General features: G+C 57.4%; 1 protein-coding gene across 5 annotated transcripts in view; it reads right to left on the reverse strand.

Moving 5' to 3' along the window:
• LOC134347255 (FYN-binding protein 1) overlaps nucleotides 1-18,540 on the reverse strand; it is a 253,395-nt gene that overhangs the window by 45,397 nt on the left and 189,458 nt on the right. For all 5 annotated transcript variants that reach the window (XM_063049617.1, XM_063049616.1, XM_063049618.1 and 2 more), the window contains 2 exons: nucleotides 15,557-15,620; nucleotides 14,172-14,274 (listed from right to left, as the gene is read on the reverse strand). In XM_063049617.1, the coding sequence (XP_062905687.1) occupies nucleotides 14,172-14,274; nucleotides 15,557-15,620 (167 nt within the window). The remainder of the gene's footprint in view (nucleotides 1-14,171; nucleotides 14,275-15,556; nucleotides 15,621-18,540) is intronic.

The following is an 18,540-nucleotide window of genomic DNA, read 5'->3' on the forward strand; positions in this document are numbered from 1 at the left end:
CACCTCCCAACATCCTCACCCTCCCCACCAACCTGACTTCACCTCTCACCACCCAACATCTTCACCCTCCCCTCCCCTCCAACCTGACCTCACCTCTCACCTCCCAACATCTTCACCCTCCCCCCCCACCAACCTGACTTCACCTCTCACCTCCCAGTTTCCTCACCCTCCCCTCCCCTGCAACCTGACCTCACCTCTCACCACCCAACATCCTCACCCCCTCCCACCAACCTGACTTCACCTCTCACCTCCCAACATCTTCACCCTCCCCACCAACCTGACTTCACCTCTCACCACCCAACATCTTCACCCCCCCCACCAACCTGACTTCACCTCTCACCTCCCAGCATCCTCACCCTCCCCTCCCCACCAACCTGACCTCACCTCTCACCTCCCAATATCCTCACCCCCTCCCACCAACCTGACCTCACCTCTCACCTCCCAACATCCTCACCCTCCCCTCCCCACCAACCTGACCTCACCTCTCACCTCCCAACATCTTCACCCCCTCCCACCAACCTGACTTCACCTCTCACCACCCAACATCCTCACCCTCCCCTCCCCACCAACCTGACTTCACCTCTCACCACCCAACATCTTCACCCTCCCCTCCCCACCAACCTGACTTCACCTCTCACCTCCCAACATCTTCACCCTCCCCTCCCCAGCAACCTGACCTCACCTCTCACCTCTCACCCCCTCCCAAACCTGATCACCTCTCAACTCCCATCACCCCCTCCCACCAACCTGACTTCACCTCTCACCAACATCTGACCAACCTGACTTCCCCTCTCACCTCTCACCCTCCCAACATCACCTCACCCTTCACCCTCCCCACCAACCTGACTTCACCTCTCACCTCCCAACATCCTCACCCTCCCCTCCCCTCCAACCTGACCTCACCTCTCACCTCCCAACATCTTCACCCTCCCCTCCCCACCAACCTGACTTCACCTCTCACCTCCCAACATCTTCACCCTCCCCTCCCCACCAACCTGACTTCACCTCTCACCTCCCAACATCCTCACCCCCCTCCCCACCAACCTGACCTCACCTCTCACCTCCCAACATCCTCACCCCCTCCCACCAACCTGACCTCACCTCTCACCTCCCAACATCTTCACCCTCCCCTCCCCACCAACCTGACCTCACCTCTCACCTCCCAACATCTTCACCCTCCCCTCCCCACCAACCTGACTTCACCTCTCACCTCCCAACATCTTCACCCTCCCCTCCCCACCAACCTGACCTCACCTCTCACCTCCCAACATCTTCACCCCCTCCCACCAACCTGACTTCACCTCTCACCACCCAACATCTTCACCCTCCCCTCCCCACCAACCTGACTTCACCTCTCACCTCCCAACATCTTCACCCTCCCCTCCCCACCAACCTGACCTCACCTCTCACCTCCCAACATCCTCACCCTCCCCTCCCCACCAACCTGACCTCACCTCTCACCACCCAACATCTTCACCCTCCCCTCCCCACCAACCTGACCTCACCTCTCACCTCCCAACATCCTCACCCTCCCCTCCCCTCCAACCTGACCTCACCTCTCACCTCCCAACATCCTCACCCTCCCCTCCCCTCCAACCTGACCTCACCTCTCACCACCCAACATCTTCACCCTCCCCTCCCCACCAACCTGACTTCACCTCTCACCACCCAACATCCTCACCCTCCCCTCCCCACCAACCTGACCTCACCTCTCACCACCCAACATCTTCACCCTCCCCTCCCCTCCAACCTGACCTCACCTCTCACCTCCCAACATCTTCACCCTCCCCACCAACCTGACCTCACCTCTCACCACCCAACATCCTCACCCCCTCCCCACCAACCTGACCTCACCTCTCACCTCCCAACATCTTCACCCTCCCCTCCCCACCAACCTGACTTCACCTCTCACCTCCCAACATCCTCACCCTCCCCTCCCCACCAACCTGACCTCACCTCTCACCTCCCAACATCCTCACCCTCCCCTCCCCACCAACCTGACTTCACCTCTCACCACCCAACATCCTCACCCTCCCCTCCCCACCAACCTGACTTCACCTCTCACCTCCCAACATCCTCACCCTCCCCTCCCCTCCAACCTGACCTCACCTCTCACCTCCCAACATCCTCACCCTCCCCTCCCCACCAACCTGACCTCACCTCTCACCTCCCAACATCTTCACCCTCCCCTCCCCACCAACCTGACTTCACCTCTCACCTCCCAACATCTTCACCCTCCCCTCCCCACCAACCTGACTTCACCTCTCACCACCCAACATCCTCACCCCCTCCCACCAACCTGACTTCACCTCTCACCTCCCAACATCTTCACCCTCCCCACCAACCTGACCTCACCTCTCACCACCCAACATCCTCACCCCCCCTCCCCACCAACCTGACCTCACCTCTCACCTCCCAACATCTTCACCCTCCCCTCCCCACCAACCTGACCTCACCTCTCACCTCCCACCAACCTGATCTTCACCCTCCACCTCCCCTCCAACCTGACCTCACCTCTCACCACCCAACATCTTCACCCTCCCCTCCCCACCAACCTGACTTCACCTCTCACCTCCCAACATCTTCACCCTCCCCTCCCCACCAACCTGACTTCACCTCTCACCTCCCAACATCTTCACCCTCCCCTCCCCTCCAACCTGACCTCACCTCTCACCTCCCAACATCTCCCTCCCCTCCCCCCAACCTGACCTCACCTCTCACCACCTGACAACATCTTCACCCTCCCCTCCCCACCAACCTGACCTCACCTCTCACCTCCCAACATCACCCTCCCCTCCCATCCACCCCCCCTCCCCACCAACCTGACCTCACCTCACCTCTCACCTCCCAACATCTTCACCCTCCCCTCCCCACCAACCTGACTTCACCTCTCACCTCCCAACATCTTCACCCCCCCTCCCCACCAACCTGACCTCACCTCTCACCTCCCAACATCCTCACCCCCCCCTCCCCACCAACCTGACCTCACCTCTCACCTCCCAACATCTTCACCCCCTCCCACCAACCTGACCTCACCTCTCACCACCCAACATCCTCACCCCCTCCCACCAACCTGACTTCACCTCTCACCTCCCAACATCTTCACCCTCCCCTCCCCACCAACCTGACCTCACCTCTCACCTCCCAACATCCTCACCCTCCCCTCCCCTCCAACCTGACTTCACCTCTCACCTCCCAACTCCTCACCCCCCCTCCCCACCAACCTGACCTCACCTCTCACCTCCCAACATCCTCACCCTCCCCTCCCCTCCAACCTGACCTCACCTCTCACCTCCCAATATCCTCACCCTCCCCTCCCCACCAACCTGACCTCACCTCTCACCTCCCAACATCTTCACCCTCCCCTCCCCACCAACCTGACCTCACCTCTCACCTCCCAACATCTTCACCCTCCCCTCCCCACCAACCTGACTTCACCTCTCACCTCCCAACATCCTCACCCTCCCCTCCCCTCCAACCTGACCTCACCTCTCACCACCCAACATCTTCACCCTCCCCTCCCCACCAACCTGACTTCACCTCTCACCTACCCAACATCTTCACCCTCCCCCCACCAACCTGACTTCACCTCTCACCACCCAACATCTTCACCCTCCCCTCCCCTCCAACCTGACCTCACCTCTCACCTCCCAACATCCTCACCCCCTCCCACCAACCTGACTTCACCTCTCACCTCCCAACATCTTCACCCTCCCCTCCCCACCAACCTGACCTCACCTCTCACCTCTCACCACCCAACCCCCATCTTCACCCTCCCCTCCCCACCAACCTGACTTCACCTCTCACCTCCCAACATCTTCACCCTCCCCTCCCCACCAACCTGACCTCACCTCTCACCTCCCAACATCTTCACCCTCCCCTCCCCACCAACCTGACCTCACCTCTCACCTCCCAACATCTTCACCCCCTCCCACCAACCTGACTTCACCTCTCACCTCCCAACATCTTCACCCTCCCCTCCCCACCAACCTGACTTCACCTCTCACCTCCCAACATCTTCACCCTCCCCTCCCCACCAACCTGACTTCACCTCTCACCACCCAACATCTTCACCCTCCCCTCCCACCAACCTGACCTCACCTCTCACCTCCCAACATCTTCACCCTCCCCTCCCCACCAACCTGACCTCACCTCTCACCTCCCAACATCTTCACCCTCCCCTCCCACCAACCTGACCTCACCTCTCACCACCCAACATCTTCACCCTCCCCTCCCCACCAACCTGACCTCACCTCTCACCTCCCAACATCTTCACCCTCCCCTCCCCACCAACCTGACTTCACCTCTCACCTCCCAACATCTTCACCCTCCCCTCCCCACCAACCTGACCTCACCTCTCACCTCCCAACATCTTCACCCTCCCCTCCCCTCCAACCTGACCTCACCTCTCACCTCCCAACATCTTCACCCTCCCCTCCCCACCAACCTGACTTCACCTCTCACCTCCCAACATCTTCACCCTCCCCTCCCCACCAACCTGACCTCACCTCTCACCTCCCAACATCTTCACCCTCCCCTCCCCACCAACCTGACTTCACCTCTCACCACCCAACATCTTCACCCTCCCCTCCCCTCCAACCTGACCTCACCTCTCACCTCCCAACATCTTCACCCTCCCCCCCCACCAACCTGACCTCACCTCTCACCTCCCAACATCTTCACCCTCCCCTCCCCCCAACCTGACCTCACCTCTCACCTCCCAACATCCTCACCCTCCCCTCCCACCAACCTGACTTCACCTCTCACCACCCAACATCTTCACCCTCCCCTCCCCACCAACCTGACTTCACCTCTCACCTCCCAGCAACCTGACTCACCTCTCACCTCCCACTCCCCCCCCTCCCACCAACCTGACCTCACCTCTCACCTCCCAAATCTCACCCACCTCCCACACCAACCTGACCTCACCTCTCACCTCCCACATCCTCCACCCTCCCCTCCCCACCAACCTGACCTCACCTCTCACCTTCACCCAACACTTCACCTCTCACCCCCAACATCCCACCAACCTGACTTCACCTCTCACCTCCCAACATCTTCACCCTCCCCTCCCCACCAACCTGACTTCACCTCTCACCACCCAACATCTTCACCCCCTCCCACCAACCTGACCTTCACCTGACCTCACCTCACCTCCCAACATCACCTCCCACCAACCTGACCTCACCTCTCACCTCCCAACATCCTCACCCCCCCTCCCCACCAACCTGACCTCACCTCTCACCTCCCAACATCCTCACCCCCCCTCCCACCAACCTGACTTCACCTCTCACCTCCCAACATCTTCACCCTCCCCTCCCCTCCAACCTGACTTCACCTCTCACCACCCAACATCTTCACCCTCCCCTCCCCACCAACCTGACCTCACCTCTCACCTCCCAACATCCTCACCCTCCCCTCCCCACCAACCTGACCTCACCTCTCACCTCCCAACATCTTCACCCTCCCCTCCCACCAACCTGACCTCACCTCTCACCACCCAACATCTTCACCCTCCCCTCCCCACCAACCTGACTTCACCTCTCACCTCCCAACATCTTCACCCTCCCCTCCCCACCAACCTGACTTCACCTCTCACCTCCCAACATCTTCACCCTCCCCTCCCCACCAACCTGACCTCACCTCTCACCACCCAACATCTTCACCCTCCCCTCCCCACCAACCTGACCTCACCTCTCACCTCCCAACATCTTCACCTCCCACCAACCTGACTCACCTCTCACCTCCCAACATCTCACCCTCCCCACCAACCTGACCTCACCTCTCCCTCCCAACATCTCACCCTCACCACCCAACCTGACCTCACCTCTCTCACCTCCCAACATCCACCTCCCCACCACCTGACCTCACCTCTCACCCCCAACATCTTCACCTCCCCCCCTCCAACCTGACCTCACCTCTCACCTCCCAACATCTCACCCTCCCCTCCCCACCAACCTGACCTCACCTCTCACCACCCAACATCTTCACCCTCCCCTCCCCACCAACCTGACTTCACCTCTCACCTCCCAACATCTTCACCCTCCCCTCCCCACCAACCTGACCTCACCTCTCACCTCCCAACATCCTCACCCCCTCCCACCAACCTGACTTCACCTCTCACCACCCAACATCTTCACCCCCCCTCCCCACCAACCTGACTTCACCTCTCACCTCCCAACATCTTCACCCTCCCCTCCCACCAACCTGACCTCACCTCTCACCTCCCAACATCTTCACCCCCTCCCACCAACCTGACCTCACCTCTCACCTCCCACCCTCACCCCCCCTCCCCACCAACCTGACCTCACCTCTCACCACCCAACATCTTCACCCCCCCTCCCACCAACCTGACTTCACCTCTCACCTCCCAACATCTTCACCCTCCCCTCCCACCAACCTGACTCACCTCTCACCTCCCAACATCTTCACCCTCCCCTCCCCACCAACCTGACCACCTCTCACCTCCCAACATCACCCTCCCACCAACCTGACCTCACCTCTCACCACCCAACATCTGACCTCACCTCTCACCACCTGACAACCTCCCAACATCTCACCCCCCCACCAACCTGACTTCACCTCTCACCCCCAACATCTTCACCCTCCCCTCCCCTCCAACCTGACTTCACCTCTCACCTCCCAACATCCTCACCCTCCCCTCCCCTCCAACCTGACCTCACCTCTCACCACCCAACATCTTCACCCTCCCCTCCCCACCAACCTGACTTCACCTCTCACCTCCCAACATTCATCTCTCACCTCCTCCTCCCCAACCTGACTTCACCTGACTTCACCCCCCCACCAACCTCTTCACCTCTCACCCCCAACATCTCACCCTCCCTCCCACCAACCTGACCTCACCTCTCACCTCCCACATCTTCACCAACACTCCCCCCCTCCCACCAACCTGACCTCACCTCTCACCACCCAACATCTTCACCCTCCCCTCCCCACCAACCTGACCTCACCTCTCACCTCCCAACATCTTCACCCTCCCCACCAACCTGACCTCACCTCTCACCACCCAACATCTTCACCCTCCCCCTCCCCTCCAACCTGACTTCACCTCTCACCTCCCAACATCCTCACCCTCCCCTCCCCTCCAACCTGACCTCACCTCTCACCACCCAACATCTTCACCCTCCCCTCCCTTCCAACCTGACCTCACCTCTCACCTCCCAACATCTTCACCCTCCCCGCCAACCTGACCTCACCTCTCACCTCCCAACATCCTCACCCCCCCCACCAACCAGACTTCACCGCTCACCACCCAACATCTTCACCCTCCCCTCCCCACCAACCTGACTTCACCTCTCACCTCCCAACATCTTCACCCTCCCCACCAACCCGACCTCACCTCTCACCTCCCAACATCTTCACCCTCCCCGCCAACCTGACTTCACCTCTCACCTCCCAACATCCTCACCCTCCCCTCCCCACCAACCTGACCTCACCTCTCACCTCCCAACATCTTCACCCTCCCCTCCCCTCCAACCTGACCTCACCTCTCACCTCCCAACATCTTCACCCTCCCCCCCCACCAACCTGACTTCACCTCTCACCTCCCAGTTTCCTCACCCTCCCCTCCCCTGCAACCTGACCTCACCTCTCACCACCCAACATCCTCACCCCCTCCCACCAACCTGACTTCACCTCTCACCTCCCAACATCTTCACCCTCCCCACCAACCTGACTTCACCTCTCACCACCCAACATCTTCACCCCCCCCACCAACCTGACTTCACCTCTCACCTCCCAGCTTCCTCACCCTCCCCTCCCACCTGACCTCACCTCTCACCTCCCAATATCCTCACCCCCTCCCACCAACCTGACCTCACCTCTCACCTCCCAACATCCTCACCCCCCCTCCCCACCAACCTGACCTCACCTCTCACCTCCCAACATCTTCACCCCCTCCCACCAACCTGACTTCACCTCTCACCTCCCAACATCTTCACCCTCCCCTCCCCACCAACCTGACTTCACCTCTCACCTCCCAACATCTTCACCCTCCCCTCCCCACCAACCTGACTTCACCTCTCACCTCCCAACATCTTCACCCTCCCCACCAACCTGACCTCACCTCTCACCACCCAACATCCTCACCCCCTCCCACCAACCTGACTTCACCTCTCACCTCCCAGCATCTTCACCCCCCCCACCAACCTGACTTCACCTCTCACCACCCAACATCCTCACCCTCCCCTCCCCACCAACCTGACCTCACCGCTCACCTCCCAACATCCTCACCCCCTCCCACCAACCTGACTTCACCTCTCACCTCCCAACATCTTCACCCTCCCCTCCCCACCAACCTGACTTCACCTCTCACCTCCCAACATCTTCACCCCCCCCACCAACCTGACCTCACCTCTCACCACCCAACATCCTCACCCCCTCCACCAACCTGACTTCACCTCTCACCTCCCAACATCTTCACCCTCCCCTCCCCACCAACCTGACCTCACCTCTCACCACCCAACATCTTCACCCTCCCCTCCCCACCAACCTGACTTCACCTCTCACCACCCAACATCTTCACCCTCCCCTCCCCACCAACCTGACCTCACCTCTCACCTCCCAATATCCTCACCCCCTCCCACCAACCTGACTTCACCTCTCACCACCCAACATCTTCACCCCCCCACCAACCTGACTTCACCTCTCACCTCCCAACATCTGCACCCTCCCCTCCGCACCAACCTGACCTCACCTCTCACCTCCCAGCATCTTCACCCGCCCCTCCCCACCAACCTGACCTCACCTCTCACCACCCAACATCTTCACCCCCCCCACCAACCTGACTTCACCTCTCACCACCCAACATCCTCACCCCCTCCCACCAACCTGACTTCACCTCTCACCTCCCAACATCTTCACCCTCCCCTCCCCTCCAACCTGACCTCACCTCTCACCACCCAACATCTTCACCCTCCCCTCCCCTCCAACCTGACTTCACCTCTCACCTCCCAACATCCTCACCCTCCCCTCCCCTCCAACCTGACCTCACCTCTCACCACCCAACATCTTCACCCTCCCCTCCCTTCCAACCTGACCTCACCTCTCACCTCCCAACATCTTCATCCTCCCCCCCCCACCAACCTGACCTCACCTCTCACCACCCAACATCATCACCCCCTCCCACCAACCTGACCTCACCTCTCACCTCCCAACATCTGCACCCTCCCCTCCCCACCAACCTGACTTCACCTCTCACCACCCAACATCCTCACCCTCCCCTCCCCACCAACCTGACCTCACCTCTCACCTCCCAATATCCTCACCCCCTCCCACCAACCTGACTTCACCTCTCACCACCCAACATCCTCACCCCCTCCCACCAACCTGACTTCACCTCTCACCTCCCAACATCTTCACCCTCCCCTCCCCACCAACCTGACCTCACCTCTCACCTCCCAACATCTTCACCCCCTCCCACCAACCTGACTTCACCTCTCACCTCCCAACATCTTCACCCTCCCCTCCCCACCAACCTGACTTCACCTCTCACCTCCCAACATCTTCACCCTCCCCTCCCCACCAACCTGACTTCACCTCTCACCACCCAACATCTTCACCCCCTCCCACCAACCTGACCTCACCTCTCACCTCCCAGCTTCCTCACCCTCCCCTCCCCACCAACCTGACCTCACCTCTCACCACCCAACATCTTCACCCTCCCCTCCCCACCAACCTGACTTCACCTCTCACCACCCAACATCTTCACCCCCTCCCACCAACCTGACCTCACCTCTCACCTCCCAGCTTCCTCACCCTCCCCTCCCCACCAACCTGACCTCACCTCTCACCACCCAACATCTTCACCCTCCCCTCCCACCAACCTGACCTCACCTCTCACCACCCAACATCTTCACCCTCCCCTCCCACCAACCTGACCTCACCTCTCACCTCCCAACATCTTCACCCTCTCCTCCCCACCAACCTGACTTCACCTCTCACCTCCCAACATCTTCACCCTCCCCCCCCACCAACCTGACCTCACCTCTCACCTCCCAACATCTTCACCCTCCTCACCAACCTGACTTCACCTCTCACCTCCCAACATCTTCACCCTCCCCACCAACCTGACCTCACCTCTCACCTCCCAACATCTTCACCCTCCCCACCAACCTGACCTCACCTCTCACCTCCCAACATCCTCACCCTCCCCACCAACCTGACTTCACCTCTCACCACCCAACATCTTCACCCTCCCCTCCCCTCCAACCTGACCTCACCTCTCACCTCCCAACATCTTCACCCTCCCCCCCACCAACCTGACCTCACCTCTCACCTCCCAACATCCTCACCCTCCCCTCCCCTCCAACCTGACCTCACCTCTCACCTCCCAGCTTCCTCACCCTCCCCTCCCCTCCAACTGACCTCACCTCTCACCACCCAACATCCTCACCCCCTCCCACCAACCTGACTTCACCTCTCACCTCCCAACATCTTCACCCTCCCCACCAACCTGACCTCACCTTTCACCACCCAACATCCTCACCCCCTCCCACCAACCTGACTTCACCTCTCACCTCCCAGCATCTTCACCCCCCCCACCAACCTGACTTCACCTCTCACCACCCAACATCCTCACCCTCCCCTCCCCACCAACCTGACCTCACCGCTCACCTCCCAACATCCTCACCCCCTCCCACCAACCTGACTTCACCTCTCACCTCCCAACATCTTCACCCTCCCCTCCCCTCCAACCTGACCTCACCTCTCACCACCCAACATCTTCACCCTCCCCTCCCCTCCAACCTGACTTCACCTCTCACCTCCCAACATCCTCACCCTCCCCTCCCCTCCAACCTGACCTCACCTCTCACCACCCAACATCTTCACCCTCCCCTCCCTTCCAACCTGACCTCACCTCTCACCTCCCAACATCTTCACCCTCCCCCCCCACCAACCTGACCTCACCTCTCACCACCCAACATCATCACCCCCTCCCACCAACCTGACCTCACCTCTCACCTCCCAACATCTTCACCCTCCCCTCCCCACCAACCTGACTTCACCTCTCACCACCCAACATCCTCACCCTCCCCTCCCCACCAACCTGAGCTCACCTCTCACCTCCCAATATCCTCACCCCCTCCCACCAACCTGACTTCACCTCTCACCACCCAACATCCTCACCCCCTCCCACCACCCTGACTTCACCTCTCACCACCCAACATCTTCACCCTCCCCTCCCCACCAACCTGACCTCACCTCTCACCTCCCAACATCTTCACCCCCTCCCACCAACCTGACTTCACCTCTCACCTCCCAACATCTTCACCCTCCCCTCCCCACCAACCTGACTTCACCTCTCACCTCCCAACATCTTCACCCTCCCCTCCCCACCAACCTGACTTCACCTCTCAGCACCCAACATCTTCACCCCCTCCCACCAACCTGACCTCACCTCTCACCTCCCAGCTTCCTCACCCTCCCCTCCCCACCAACCTGACCTCACCTCTCACCACCCAACATCTTCACCCTCCCCTCCCACCAACCTGACCTCACCTCTCACCACCCAACATCTTCACCCTCCCCTCCCACCAACCTGACCTCACCTCTCACCTCCCAACATCTTCACCCTCTCCTCCCCACCAACCTGACTTCACCTCTCACCTCCCAACATCTTCACCCTCCCCCCCCACCAACCTGACCTCACCTCTCACCTCCCAACATCTTCACCCTCCTCACCAACCTGACTTCACCTCTCACCTCCCAACATCTTCACCCTCCCCACCAACCTGACCTCACCTCTCACCTCCCAACATCTTCACCCTCCCCACCAACCTGACCTCACCTCTCACCTCCCAACATCCTCACCCTCCCCACCAACCTGACTTCACCTCTCACCACCCAACATCTTCACCCTCCCCTCCCCTCCAACCTGACCTCACCTCTCACCTCCCAACATCTTCACCCTCCCCCCCACCAACCTGACCTCACCTCTCACCTCCCAACATCCTCACCCTCCCCTCCCCTCCAACCTGACCTCACCTCTCACCTCCCAGCTTCCTCACCCTCCCCTCCCCTCCAACTGACCTCACCTCTCACCACCCAACATCCTCACCCCCTCCCACCAACCTGACTTCACCTCTCACCTCCCAACATCTTCACCCTCCCCACCAACCTGACCTCACCTCTCACCACCCAACATCCTCACCCCCTCCCACCAACCTGACTTCACCTCTCACCTCCCAACTTCTTCACCCCCCCCACCAACCTGACTTCACCTTTCACCACCCAACATCCTCACCCCCTCCCACCAACCTGACTTCACCTCTCACCTCCCAGCATCTTCACCCCCCCCACCAACCTGACTTCACCTCTCACCACCCAACATCCTCACCCTCCCCTCCCCACCAACCTGACCTCACCGCTCACCTCCCAACATCCTCACCCCCTCCCACCAACCTGACTTCACCTCTCACCTCCCAACATCTTCACCCTCCCCTCCCCACCAACCTGACTTCACCTCTCACCTCCCAACATCTTCACCCCCCCCACCAACCTGACCTCACCTCTCACCACCCAACATCCTCACCCCCTCCACCAACCTGACTTCACCTCTCACCTCCCAACATCTTCACCCTCCCCTCCCCACCAACCTGACCTCACCTCTCAGCACCCAACATCTTCACCCTCCCCTCCCCACCAACCTGACTTCACCTCTCACCACCCAACATCTTCACCCTCCCCTCCCCACCAACCTGACCTCACCTCTCACCTCCCAATATCCTCACCCCCTCCCACCAACCTGACTTCACCTCTCACCACCCAACATCTTCACCCCCCACCAACCTGACTTCACCTCTCACCTCCCAACATCTGCACCCTCCCCTCCCCACCAACCTGACCTCACCTCTCACCTCCCAGCATCTTCACCCTCCCCTCCCCACCAACCTGACCTCACCTCTCACCACCCAACATCTTCACCCCCCCCACCAACCTGACTTCACCTCTCACCACCCAACATCCTCACCCCCTCCCACCAACCTGACTTCACCTCTCACCTCCCAACATCTTCACCCTCCCCTCCCCTCCAACCTGACCTCACCTCTCACCACCCAACATCTTCACCCTCCCCTCCCCTCCAACCTGACTTCACCTCTCACCTCCCAACATCCTCACCCTCCCCTCCCCTCCAACCTGACCTCACCTCTCACCACCCAACATCTTCACCCTCCCCTCCCCTCCAACCTGACCTCACCTCTCACCTCCCAACATCTTCACCCTCCCCCCCCACCAACCTGACCTCACCTCTCACCACCCAACATCCTCACCCCCTCCCACCAACCTGACCTCACCTCTCACCTCCCAACATCTGCACCCTCCCCTCCCCACCAACCTGACTTCACCTCTCACCACCCAACATCCTCACCCTCCCCTCCCCACCAACCTGACCTCACCTCTCACCTCCCAATATCCTCACCCCCTCCCACCAACCTGACTTCACCTCTCACCACCCAACATCCTCACCCCCTCCCACCAACCTGACTTCACCTCTCACCTCCCAACATCTTCACCCTCCCCTCTCCTCCAACCTGACCTCACCTCTCACCACCCAACATCTTCACCCTCCCCTCCCCACCAACCTGACTTCACTTATCTCTGAGCTTGTCCTCGTTCCCCCTCCCCCCACCTTGATAGGAGAGGACGGTGGACTATGGGAGAAAGAGAAGGAATAGGGAATCAAGGCGTTCTTATGCTCTAAGAGGAATAATGGGGTAGTGTACACGGATTCGTGGACTGGGCAGCGGGCGGGGTGTGGGTGATGGAAGAAGCTGCTCCTAATATGTAATCGGTCTGCCAGAACACGACGGGCTGAAATGCCTGTTCTGCTCCACGTTCCATGTTCTGACTGGCAGAGCAAGGTCAAAATTAAGCCTCCAGAAGCCATGGAAAAATAGGGGCAGCACAGTTGGCATAAAACTATTACATTGCCAGTGACCCAGGTTCAATTCCCGCTGCCGCCTGTAAGGACTTGTCTGTTCTCCCTGACTGTTTGGGTTTCCTCCGGGTGCTCTGGTTTCCTCCCACATTCTAAAACCATACAGATTAGTAGGTAATTGGTCACAGGGTGTAATTGGGAAGTCCAGGCTCACTGGGCAGGAAGGGCGTGTTACAGTGCTGTGTCTCTAAATAAAAGATCAAACACTTACTTTGAATTTTTTCCGGAAGTCCTTTTCTTCTTTCTCTAGCTTTTTCATTCTTTTTGCATCCTTGTCATCTTTTCTGCCTTTGTTGGGTGTTCCCGGTTTCAAACTGTTCAACGGAGAGAGAACATGTCTTTAATTTTCACCCAAAATTTATGGATGGAGTCTTTCTTATTGCTTTCCCAACCCACTCTCCCACCCCACACCTCAGTCACAAGTTATAGAACACTACTGCACAGAAACAGGCCCTTCAGCCCATCTAGTCTGTGTGAACTGTTATTCTGCCTAGTCCCATCAGCCTGCAGCTGGAGCACCACTCTCCACACCCCTCTCATCCACGTACTTACCTAAACTTCTCTTAATCAAACCTGCATCCACCATGTCCGCTCTCAGCTTGCTCCACACTCTCACCACCCTCTGAGTGAAGAAACTCCCCCTCAGATTCCTCTTTAATATTTCACCCTTCACCTTTAACCTCTGACCTCTAGTTTTAGTCTCACCCAACCTCAGTGGAAAAAGCCTGCTTGCATTTACCCTATCAATACCTCTTGTAATTTTGTATATCTCTTTCAAATCTCCCCTCATTCTCCTACACTCCAGGGAATAAAGTCCGAATCTCTGAGTAAAGAAGTTCCCCCTCATGTTACCCCTAAACTTTTGTCCTCCAGTTCTCAACCTATGTCCTCTTGTTTGAATCTTCCCCACTCTCAAAGGAAAAAGTCTAACCACGTCAACTCTATCAATCCCCCTCATAATTTTAAACGCCTCTATCAAGTCCCCCCTCAACCTTCTACGCTCCAAAGAATAAAGACCCAACTTGTTCAACCTTTCTCTGTAACTTAGGAGATGAAACCCAGGCAACATTTTAGTAAACCTCCTCTGTACTCTCTCAATTTTGTTGACATCTTTCCTATAATTTGGTGACCAGAACTGTACACAATACTCCAGATTTGGCCTTACCAATGCCTTATACAAATTCAACATTACATCCCAATTCCTATACTCCTATAAACAGACAAGCTGGTTACCTTAATCTGTGGCTGCAACAGTGACAACTGGACTGATCCAGCTACCATCAATCTACAGGATGTGCCACTCAGGGACTTGGGCTAGATTATTTTCTTTTGTGTGTGACTGTATGTTTACTGGCATCGTAAATATATGTGCTATATGCGTGCCTTGTGCTGTGTCTGACCATTGGTTCTGTGTTTTGTACATTGGTCCTGGGGGGAACGCTGTTTCATTTGGGCATTCATGTATGGTTGAAAGATAACTAAACGACAACTTGAAGGGCCTGTTACTGTGACGTATCTCTAAGTAAGATCATCTCCCCCGCCAACAAAATTGGCTATATGGTTCGTGTGCTGTAGCCCGGGCAGGGCTGGGCGTACCTGAATTCAGGAGGCGGAGGTGGGAAGTCTTCGGCACCAACGTCATCATAGATGTCTTCACCCCCTGCCGGAGAAGACAAAGTGAATTCTAAAAGAACGGCAACTGAGAGTCTGTAGATGCTGGAAATCAGCTAGGAAGCTGGTTAGATAGATATACTTTATTGATCCCAAGGGAAATTGGGTTTTGTTAGAGCCACACCAACCAAGAATAGAGCATAAATATAGCAATACAAAAACCACAAACAATCAAACAACAAAATGCAAACTATGCCAGATGGAGAGGAGCTGCAAGTTCGATGGCCACAGGCAGGATCAACCTCCCGTGCCGCCCAGTGTTGTATCTCGGTGGAATGTGGCTGAAATCCAACAGTAAAAAGTTCAATATCCAGTCTACAAACACATTCCTTGAGCGTAATATGACCCGGATTGCACCATCCGTTGTTAACCAGAACAGTAAGCACCCAACTCCTTTACGCTTACCACTCTCAGTGCACTCCCGGTCAGCCCGAACGGTCTGGAAGCCGTTCATGGAAAGTTTTGATCGGGTATGTCCTCGTGCAGCTCCGTTCCAGTGAAACACATAACTTTGCACTCCTGAAATGTTCTCTGACGCCTGGCTAGCGCCGTCAACTCGTCCATTTTATTTTATCGTCTCATGATTAGGCTGGGGTTAAACCGGGAGTTGCTGAACAGTGCAACTGAAAGGGCCGGGAGGGCCTAATCCACCCTGTATCTCAATAAAAATAAAAGCCCCCTTTTCATTCCCACCACCGTGACTTAGAAAGTTTGATCCATACCCACTTTCTTGGAAGATGTAGGAGGACGAGGGGCAACCTTATGAAAATGTCTAAAATGATGAGCGGGGCTTAGATAAGGTGGATGGCTCCAGTCTTCCCCAGGGTGGGGGAGACCAAATCTGGGGGGCATGGATTTAGGGTGCTGGGAGCACTATTTCACCCAGAGTGTGGTGAGTATCTGGAACAAGATGCCAGAGGAAGTGATTGAGCCAGGCATGATAGCATCATTTAAGAATACAGAACCGTATGGGGCAGTACAGGCCAATCGGCCCACAATGTCGGGCTGACCTATACAAGCCTACCCCATGGACGGTACTGTAGCACAGTGGTCAGTGTAACGGTAATACAGTGCCAGAGACCCAGGATCAATTCCTGCCACTGCCTGTGAGGAATTTGTACGCTCTCCCCGTGACTGCATGGGTTTCCTCCCACACTCCAAAGATACACAGGTTGGCAGCTTAATTGGTCACGGGGTGTAATTGGTCACGGGGGTGTAATTGGTCACGGGGGTGTAATTGGTCGGGGGGGTGTAATTGGTCAGGAGGTGTAATTAATCAGGGGGGGTGTAATTGGTCACGGGGGTGTAATTGGTCAGGGGGTGTAATTGGTCGGGGGGGTGTAATTGGTTGGGGAGGTGTAATCGGTCACGGGGGTGTAATTGGTCAGGGGGGGTGTAATTGGTCAGGGGGGTGTAATTGGTCACGGGGGTGTAACTGGTCACGGGAGTGTAATTGGTCGGGGGGTGTAATTGGTCGGAGGGGTGTAATTGGTCATGGGTGGTGTAATTGGTCAGGGGTGGTGTAATTGGTCAGGGTGGTGTAATTGGTCAGGGGGGTGTAATTGATCACGGGGGTGTAACTGGTCACGGGGGTGTAACTGGTCACGGGGGTGTAATTGGTCACGGGGGTGTAATTGGTCGGGGGGGGTGTAATTGGTCAGAGGGGGTGTAATTGGTCGGGGGGCGTAATTGGTCACAGGGGTGTAATTGGTCAGGGGGTGTAATTGGTCAGGGGCGGTGTAATTGGTCGGGGGGTGTAATTGGTCGGGGTGTGTCATTGGTCACGGTGGTGTAATTGGTCAGGGGCGGTTTAATTGGTCACGTGGGTGTAATTTGCCGGGGGGGTGTAATTGGTCGGGGGGGTGTAATTGATCACGGTGGTGTAATTGGTCACGGGGGTGTAATAGGTCGGGGGGATGTAATTGGTCGGGGTGTGTCATTGGTCACGGTGGTGTAATTGGTCAGGGGGTGTAATTGGTCAGGGGCAGTTTAATTGGTCACGGGGGTGTAATTGGTCGGGTGGTGTAATTGGTCATGGGGTGTAATTGGTCACGGGGGTGTAATTGGTCGGAGGGGTGTAATTGGTCACAGGGGTGTAATTGGTCACGGGATGTAATTGGTCACGGGGGTGTAATTGGTCGGGGGGGGTGTAATTGGTCAGGGGGGTGTAATTGGTCAGGGGGGGTGTAATTGGTCACGGGGGTGTAATTGGTCGGGGGGCTGTAATTGGTCACAGGGGTGTAATTGGTCGGGGGGTGTAATTGGTCAAGGGGGTGTAATTGGTCGGGTGGTGTAATTGGTCACGGGGGTGTAATTGGTCAGGGGGGTGTAATTGGTCAGGGGGGGTGTAATTGGTCATGGGGTGTAATTGGTCATGGGGGTGTAATTGGTCACAGGGGTGTAATAGGTCGGGGGATGTAATTGGTCGGGGCGTGTCATTGGTCACGGTGGTGTAATTGGTCAGGGGGGGTGTAATTGCTCAGGGGGGTGTAATTGGTCATGGGGGTGTAACTGGTCACGGGGGTGTAACTGGTCACGGGAGTGTAATTGGTCGGGGGGTGTAATTGGTCGGAGGGGTGTAATTGGTCGGAGGGGTGTAATTGGTCGGAGGGGTGTAATTGGTCATGGGTGGTGTAATTGGTCAGGGGTGGTGTAATTGGTCAGGGGTGGTGTAATTGGTCAGGGGGGTGTAATTGATCATGGGGGTGTAACTGGTCACGGGGGTGTAATTGGTCACGGGGGTGTAATTGGTCGGGGGGTGTAATTGGTCGGGGGGGTGTAATTGGTCGGGGGGGCGTAATTGGTCACAGGGGTGTAATTGGTCAGGGGGTGTAATTGGTCAGGGGGTGTAATTGGTCAGGGGCGGTGTAATTGGTCGGGGGGTGTAATGGGTCGGGGTGTGTCATTGG

The sequence above is a fragment of the Mobula hypostoma genome, chromosome 5 (assembly GCF_963921235.1).
Source record: "Mobula hypostoma chromosome 5, sMobHyp1.1, whole genome shotgun sequence".
Lineage (NCBI taxonomy): Eukaryota > Metazoa > Chordata > Chondrichthyes > Myliobatiformes > Myliobatidae > Mobula > Mobula hypostoma.